The 8,909-nt window shown below is 44.0% G+C and overlaps 2 protein-coding genes across 2 annotated transcripts; one reads left to right on the top strand and one right to left on the bottom strand.

Moving 5' to 3' along the window:
* Window positions 1-2,748: 2,748 nt before the first annotated feature.
* Window positions 2,749-3,797, top strand: LAJ45_09250 (uncharacterized protein; the record flags this gene model as incomplete). Its single annotated transcript, XM_046118795.1, has 6 exons — window positions 2,749-2,792; window positions 2,852-2,888; window positions 2,948-2,995; window positions 3,068-3,152; window positions 3,222-3,366; window positions 3,437-3,797. 6 exons carry the CDS (start codon window positions 2,749-2,751, stop codon window positions 3,795-3,797), a joined length of 720 nt encoding a protein of 239 aa, XP_045968180.1.
* A 1,272-nt stretch (window positions 3,798-5,069) lies between these two features.
* LAJ45_09249 (uncharacterized protein) lies at window positions 5,070-8,177 on the bottom strand (the record flags this gene model as incomplete). Its single annotated transcript, XM_046118794.1, has 11 exons — window positions 5,070-5,084; window positions 5,131-5,224; window positions 5,282-5,541; window positions 5,593-6,110; window positions 6,163-6,406; window positions 6,465-6,719; window positions 6,772-6,870; window positions 6,919-7,164; window positions 7,224-7,321; window positions 7,387-8,047; window positions 8,115-8,177. The coding sequence occupies 11 exons, from the start codon at window positions 8,175-8,177 to the stop codon at window positions 5,070-5,072; spliced, it is 2,553 nt and encodes an 850-aa protein (XP_045968179.1).
* Between the last annotated feature and the right edge of the window lie 732 nt (window positions 8,178-8,909).

Genomic DNA, 8,909 nt, shown 5'->3' with positions numbered 1-8,909 from the left:
CGCCGCTGAGTTGGGTTTGTTCGATTGTGGTAGACTGTGTTTGTTGTGTGGATTGAGTGGATTGGGTGTCGGGGAAGCGTGGGGGGGCTGGAGTTCCTGGGGGGAGGGGGCTCCTGCAAACCAGGAGCTCAAGGAGGCTTGTTGGGACATCACTGACGTTCCAGTTCGGGTTGGGTTGGGAAAGACTTCTGATAAAGTTCTCTTTCTTCCCGCGGAGTTTGGTGGGTTTGGTGGGGTTGGTGAGGCCAGGTTGTTGCTTTCGCTACGGTCGCGAGGCTTAAGCGAGGGCTGAGAGGTAGAGAGTTCACAGCTTGGGAACTAGAGCGTGAATGACTTCACGTACGAACAGATGTGCGATAAGATACCAATAGATTACGCGGTCTACTGACATACAGGATCGTGTTCGTGTAAAAGTTTATCGGGAATGCAGGCCAAAAGTTATTGTTGTTCGAAAGTTTTTGGTGTTGCGCGGGGTAGATACAAGAAGTTGCGTGAAGAGAAGAGGAAAGGAAGGAAAACATGAAAAGGCACGAGACAACACCCTTTTATATATACAGGCTCTAGTCCATTGATGACTCATCCCTCGTGTAACAGAAACCAAAAGAACATAACAGAAACCCCATTACAAATCCTACTTCAACTGCGCAATACCTTCCCTTCACAATCCAATCGATCATCCTAACCAACAGGTAATATTGCCGTTACAAACAGCTGACCAGACAGCAATTGCTTATTCAGAATATTTAGAATAGATTTGGGTGTTTGTAAAGCGAAGGTTTGCTTTGGTAGCTTGAGTCGTACTCTTACTCCCCCTCATGGATGCACCGGGCTGAAACAGGAGGAATCCGGCGGTTCGACGCTCCGGGGGTTATTTTTGAGGGTCTAAAAGGTGTTTATTTTACAGTGTTTCCTCAACTCCGTAATGCGTTCATTCAACCACCCCAAATGTACCGGAGCATCGTCAGGATCCTTTCTGACGTGGTAAAGCATATGTTCAGGGCATCGGTTGCTAAGTTATTGCGCATCAAAGATTGACTGCCAAGGTAGGGTAACTTATATTTGGGGTTACCCTTCTTTATTTGGCATGCTCGTCATTCTACTCTAGTTTTGGTCCAGTCGCCTAGCTTGACTTGTAAGACTTCTTGCTCGCCAGGATCCCTACCCTCCATACCAATAGAGGTAGGGGCTCATCGGCCCTTGTCTTCACCTATCGATGAAGAACAAGCTGTGGTTACCCTAGGGCCATATGGCTTGACTGGTAGAACAGGTACTTTTGTAACAAGCCTACCGTGGCTCTATTACACGAACGACCAGTTTCGTAATTGGAGCACTAAATGGAAAATATTTTGTGGTCGAATGAGGAGTGGCCAAAAAGAGGGGGATATACAACTGGGTCGTTTGACCAAAATACGAGCTTCTGCGGGCAAAAGACGAATTTGGACATCTGGGCGTCCGAATTCGTCTTGGGGAAACCCATTTTTTGTTGATGTGAATGAATGAGCAACCACTTAGGTGTAAGCTTAATCATTGCTATAGAGTTTTCGCTTAATGCCAGTGTAGACTTTCCCAGGCATAGTCCCTACCATCTGCTAGTGGACTTACCATGCTCAGAAAATATAAAGGATCACCGTATACTCAAAGCTTCTCTTTGGCCGGCCTTCTAATCATTAGTGAGGCATTAACTCGTCAGTTATTACTCCTATGAATAGATACTCTTCCTAGCGCTCAGAATGTAGTTACTCTGACAGCTGATAGCTAACCATGACCACACTGCCAGCACTTGCATGTCACTGTGCAACTGGCTTCTAACAATAACTCTCAGCATGTAACCGGGCCCTGTGTGTACTCATACACCAAACAGTTGAAATGGTTCTGTTACACACATAAACTTGAAGTAAAGTGTGATAATGTTATAATTCCAATCATTTCCGGTTCCCTATCAACCACCTCAACAAGCATAATCCTAGTATAAAGATATTATTCGCCGTTCTCAAAATGCACAGGAATAATAAAAAAAATTTCAAATTAATTTTTATTTAACTCTTTTCTTAACTCATATCACTTGTAACATTTGAAACATAAACTATATCCACTTTTGTTTCTTTTTGAATGATCTATACTATTCTAGGCTAGTCGACTATCCTCCCTTAAAAGCTCGAATTTATAGCTTGTTTTGCTGACCGTTGTTGACCGTCGTTGAAGTCTGTCGTTGCAGCTCTGTGCCATGCCTTTTCCACCGCTAAACTGACCTGTCACCTTTCTGACTGGGCGCACCATATATCACCCGCTGTTGGCCGGGTTCTTTTATCGTGTTCTGTCTCTGTTTCTTTTCTTCTAATTTCGTCTTCGGCTTCACGACGATTCGAATGACAAAATGAATAAAATCTTATTTATTGCCAGGGAGGAATCAAACTGAAAACTTCTCTGACGATACTAACGACGGATGATGATGAAACAGAAAGGAAAACAGCGAGCTAGCTATGAGGTCGTTCCGCTGAGAACACCTTTACAAAGGGATTGTCCACGTTATCACGTGCTGCGCTGACTGATACATGACAAATCACTTTACAGCAAATGTGCCCAACAACGCCTACATAGTACCTCGGCTCCTTCCACACCTCCACCGCCCTGCGCTAACCCACTTGAGTAATGTGCTACAGCATTCGCGTTTGCTTGGCATAGTATGAACCTCCAACTTCAATGTTCTTGAGCATTTACACTCTACCTCGCGCTACCATCACACGCACCATGAATTTCCTCGTTCTTATAGTCCAGAAAGTCGCCCCAATATTGTGAGTTTAATATTCAGATTATTTTTTAACTACCCGCTAATCCATTTATCTTGGAACAGTCTCGTTACCAGTCCTTTAACGAGTTATGCGGACCAAGTCAGAGCAAACCTTCTTTTCCCTCACATCATCAATTTACTAACACAATTCACTCACAGATACGGAACATACATATTACAAAATCTTCTCGCGGCTTTTCTCTTGATGTTGGTTCCTAGAGCTGCCGCCGATGAAATTTAGTTTCAGCTAACAACTTCCCTTGCGTGTCTCATCGGCAGACCCCTCTTATCATGCTAGTAGCTTCTATTCTTCGATGTTTTTACTGGATTGGTTCTCGATTCGAGACGAGCTTATTACTTCAAAGTATGATCATTTTTGCGACCCTAGCCTCGGAATGATTGCTTAACACCATTGCACTCTGATTGTCTATAGGCCTCATAATGATCCTCGTTCAGGGCGTACTACTTAAGGTTGCTCTTGATCATCGATCTACTGGAGATGAAAGAGTCCCTTTTGCGGGCGTGGTATACCCTACGAAACGACCTTTCAATTTCTGGCAGTGGAGGCCTCAGAGACCGTACGTCTGCGCCCTATTCAAAACTCTTAATTTCCCCGGCGCCATTGTTGATTTGGACCACTTCAAAAAGATACTGGGAGTTCCTGGCCTACTTCTTCGTGATTACGGCTATCCTTCAGCTCTTTTTCGGGTCTTCTGAATTTTTTGTGGGACTTCTTGGGTACTGCGCCCTAGGAGTGGAGGCCGGCCTTCCGATACCACAGGTTCTAGCAAACCAAAAGGCTAGATCTTGCAAGGGCTTCCGCCTGTCGGTACTTGTATCTTGGTTGATTGGTGATATCATGAAGACTGTGTTTTTCTATTCTTCTGATCATGTCGGGATGCAATTTCGGCTGTGTGCTGGTATCCAGTTTGCTCTTGATGCCTATCTCGGCTTTCAATTTTGGATGTTTGGGAATGGCGAACTTGCGAAGGATTTTGAAATGTCCTGAAGTTGAAATAACATTATTAACGCCTAGCGGTTGCGCTGGGCGGAGTTTTGGTATGGTTGAATACACGGGCACTTTATATAGACTTACTGCCCTTCATCTTTTGGATATCCTAATTTATTTGAATTCTTTTGAATAAAAAATGACGCCTAGACCTACTCGCTCACAAACATTACCCTTTGTTCATACGAATTCTCTATGGTGAGCAAACTGTTCAATGATATCATCTCTTTTCACATAAGTCCAACTAGGAATTATCAGTGCAATGAATTCATATCCAATCACGTAGGTCGCGTAAGGTAGGGACAATTGACTCTTCTACTCACGATACCTTAAAGAGGCGTAGCACGCGAGTATTTCTGTATGAATGTGTAGTCCATACTGTTAATTCGATAGCAGGAACCCTAGACTCAAGTGAGACTGATGTTTCGCTTTATCACGAGGCAGTCTAAGAATTACCCACCCTCCTTGTCATTCTTACGCAGTGGGTGTACGCACCTATATGTACTGAAATAGAGAGTCCGGGGGTCAGTTTTCGGACCAAACATCACATGGTAATTTGAACTTGTTTGTGATATTTATATCTCAGGAGTTACTTTAACACCTATGACTAGCACTATGAGTCCGGAGAATATTGTCTACCTCTCAGCGGCGAGGAACCCAATCTTTTGAGTTACCTAGCTAAAAGAGAACCTTAGATACTCCCCATAGCACATTTTCAATATCGAGTTTAAGGGCGACGATACTTTTTAAATCACTCGCTCGAATTCCTGGTTGCCAGTGTTCTGGCCGACCGGCCGAATTGGCAGCAGCACTCAGGATTTATGCCTCGGCAAGATTTCTTAAAAAGATAGGCCGCAGTCCATCCACTGCTCTACCTTGATATGTAGAATCTAGAAAACCAATCCAAGTCACCTCGTCTATACAGGAAGGCTATGCATCTATACAAAGTTTGTTCGGAATTGCGTGTGGCTAGTGAAGATGCTGTAGAGACTTTTAGCATACGTTCCCTTCATTTGCAATAAGTGCGTCTATGTAGGTGACAATCTTGCCCAGGCGCTTTAAAACCATTTGATGGTGTTTACATATATTTACCGGTTGACGTTAGATTCTCGCCATGGTATCAGCCAACAATATAAAGTTAAATTCTATGGTAAACCCCAACCAACCAAGATACGACATAAACTTTGAGTAGGTAGAGAATAAAAGGTAAAAAGTGCCAAAGAAACTGAAGATCAAAAAGCCTATTCCAACTTTACACAGTTGGATGCCGTTCTATGGCAACATGGTCTCCAACATTAGTCTGCGGCTGTGACTGTCCTCGTCCTAGACTTACATTTCCCAGTCGCTCGATTAGGTTGGTTCCAATGGCATCTACACCCCCCCGTGGTGCCAAAAGACTGGGGCCTTCTGGGGCGGTTTCCTGAACTCTAAAAAGCTTAACCGCAGTTCCGTTCCAAACCCCAACAGTACCCTTGGATACATGCCTCTCGGATACGAAAATAAACCCCCATAATAAAGATTCGTACCATCCCAGGGCTAAAGGACTCCATTCAAACATATGGGTCTTGACAAGAGATGGCTCGATTCCATGAAGTTCTGTCGTTCTGATACGCTCAAGCATTAAAGTGGCGTTAGATTCCTGTGCTCCACCGCCACTGCCTGAGACTGATCGTAACTGGGGTTGTAGTTGCTGGATCAAAATGAGGACTGTATGTAGTGGTAAATGCGGAAGCCATGTCTCAATCTGTAGTACTCTCAGCACGGAATACAGTGTAGATAAAGATATTCAACCTACCCAAGCCGTAGAAGGGGTAAATCCTGTGGCGGATGTCGCAGGGCTATTGGTGCTAATATGACTAGCTAGGCTAGTTGTGCTACCCTGCCGCTGGAAGGAACCTTCGGGGAGCTTCCCTCTAGCCTTTTCAGACATTCCGCGCAGCTGCAATGGAACCGCATCTTCGACAGATGAGGATAAGGAAGGATTTCGTGGTTTTTGGGGGGGCGAAGCAACGGCACCACTGGAGGCAGCAGAGGATTGATTTTTGTGTTTAACCTCATCCTCAGAATCATCATCATCTCCAATTTCAAATTGACTTGGTGGAGTCGGTGTATCAGATCCTGTTCCTTGTGCTTGGACATGCAATTCTTCGTTTAATGGCATTTTAGGAGGGCTTTGACTTTCGTTTTCACTTCTATCCTTTCTAAGCCTATTCTGGCGGTCGATCTCCTCCTGTCCGCTCTCGAGGGTAAAGTTCCGAAGAGCCTCGAATCTTTTGTGAGACCGGAGTAAAACATAAATGAAATTTGGATTCTCTGTAAAACACGTCAAATGATGGAAGGATTCAGTCTCATATGATAGACCTACCTGAGTATTGGTGTTCGATAATAGAATTTAAAGACTCCAGGAGAGAATGCAATAATGTGTGATTCGTTTCGTTTGCCAGCAAGAACCCTGGAGCCGACATTGAGACGAATAGCTGCACTAGTTTCCCGCTGGCAGCTGATGACAAGCCTTTAACGTGTGGTGCAACGTTAGCTACAATCGCTAATAACGCTGGATACACGGCCCCTAGTTTTCCTTTGCTGCTTGTAATCAAGCTATAAATGGACTTTTCGATGTAAATCAGTGCCAGTTTCTCGGACTTTTTCGACCGTTGCAAAACGTACAATTATCAAGTAGTCTGCATATGTTCCACTGAAAGATGGGATCCTGACGCTGGCTGGTAGCGTATTCTGTCCTTCGAAGCGTTTATTGAGACTCATTCCAAATTTGGGTTCGGTGGATAAGGTTTGCAGGACAAACACGCACATCCGCACGACACCCGATTTGGAAGGATCCAGCCTGTGTTCTAATGCGTAATAAATTATTAATATCACGAAATCGTGGACCCGATTGGTATCAATTATGAAACTTCGAAATCGCTGTTACTAAGTTAGCAACAAAACTCAAATTTCACCTGTCACGAATACATGCTTTGTTGCATTGCAGACTCTCCCAGAAAAGCATGATCATTTCCGGTGCCCATTTGATTGTTTTCTGACTTCCTGGAAGGTATGAAGTCGTAGCTTGAATCTATTTTAATTAGTAAAGGCAAAAACGATAGATTCGGGTGTAATTTACCGGCTGATTCAAGACCCGTGTCATACCATCGACCAAAAATTGAAAGTCCTGAGTCCTATGTAATCTCCCTAAGTAATGTCGATAATTATTTTTTGCTTGTAGTTCATTTGAAAGGCCCTCTGGGACGGGATATAACAATAAAACCAGGAGAAGTTGTAAGCAGTAGGTCACAAGCACCTGTCGAGGGTCGGTGAATACAACGTGGTCGTACGGTACCCTCCAGCTCGCTGGATTGTATTTCAAAGTCTAAATTCGAACTATCAACATCTAAGTAGCTCATTCGGGCAAGACAAAAAAACGCCTACAGTATTCAAAAGTGAGCATAATGTTGACAGAACGATCTTTTTGTCGCTACAGGTAACCATATAGGTCAAGGCTCTTGTTCCTTTTATAGGTAATATGTCTATATGAAAGCCTTAGCAAACTTCGAAGCATTTCTTTAGCTAAAAAATGAGGAAGGTGACCTACTTGCAGGCATAAATACAGCTTTTGACACGACTGCTAGCAATAACCTCAAAGTCTCTATCTTGTTCGACTCAAATTCCTTCGTTGTTCCTACTGGTGTGTTGCAGCCAACACCACTTTGCCAAATAGCATAGGAGACCTTTGCTTTTGTAGAAAACGACTGGGGCAAGGTAAATCCAGAAAGGAATAGTAAGTCGATTAACGTATCTATCAGCTCCTCCATTAATGGAGGAGCTGATTCAAACTCCTCTCCAGCTGCTGGAGACTGGGGGGTGGTCTCATCCTCTCTATTTCTCTCGTCAAACAAGACTTCGGTCCGAACCGTCGGAGAATCTCTTGATCTTTTCCGTCGAGGAGACCAAAAGAAGCTTTCTTGCCATTCTTCCAGATCATCCCTCTCGTAGATGAAGGGCAAAACCCTGGTTAAGATCCGAATGCAATTGAGAGCATCCCGTTCTGGGGCATGATCTGGGTCGGGGAATGATGGATGGCTTCTTAGAGTGAAGAGTCTGGAAGCTAAAGCAAGGATGAGAGTTTCGAGATTCTCCAGATGGGCATCGCGAGTGCGGCGGATATCTGCCGCGGAGAAGAGAGTAAATACGTCTTCGGCTGATTCTGGTAGCTCCCAAAATGAAAGCCAATAGGGGTCATTTGCCGGTATATTCTAAGGAGCTATGTTAGTTGTGAGTGCATAAATTCAACGATCATTCTCGGGAGTGTTTGAGCTTTACATGTTCCTCAGCAAGGCGAAACACGCCTTTTTTGAAGGACAGTTTGCTGTCACCAGCACCCATAACGACGTAAGGAGGATATGTGCTTAGTCTTTAGGAAATTAAGGGGAAGAAAATAAAGCGCAGAATTTGCGGAAGTAACAAGATAAGGGATGAAGTAGCTTCAAAGGAAGTTATTCACGGTTGTGACGGTAGTTGCGATGGACTCTGTAGTGGGGTGTAGCCTGTAGGTACGTACATGCTATCGGCTGTCCTAGCGAGCTGGGTCTGTATCACATACAGTATCCGGTAACATTATTGCAAAAGTGGGCTCTCCGTGACCCGATAGTCCTATTGGCCCTTGAAAGATTTTTTGCTGCGAGCACAGACCAACAAATCCACTCTTTTAGTTCTGACTTTTGCAATAATTCTACCGGATACTGTACATGTAAATATACCCCCCATGTTGTACATCCTAGTAGTACATGTAGTATCTCTTATACTAATACGCATTAGAGCGCACATGTATCTACTACCATTTTTGACAATTGACACTTCAAAATTGACCTCTCCATGGGGGATATGGAATAACAGGATGATAACTGTTATGGTATCCTTCGACGTATTTCACAGCCTGCCAAGCAACCCCACTCAAAGAATTGACACTCGTGGGTGCCGCTTTGGAGTGGCGGAATGTCAATTGCTAGAAATGATGGTTACATGTAGTAAAATGTATGCTCTAACTACAATACATGTATGTACCTACCTACCCTACATGTATGTACCTACTGTAGATAAATGTATATTTACGTATGC

This window comes from Morchella importuna (assembly GCF_003444635.1).
Source record: "Morchella importuna strain M04M26 chromosome Unknown Morimp01GS034, whole genome shotgun sequence".
Classification (NCBI taxonomy): domain Eukaryota; kingdom Fungi; phylum Ascomycota; class Pezizomycetes; order Pezizales; family Morchellaceae; genus Morchella; species Morchella importuna.
The sequence above is the reverse complement of the archived record's forward strand: the minus strand, read 5'-3'. Positions and strand labels throughout refer to the sequence as shown.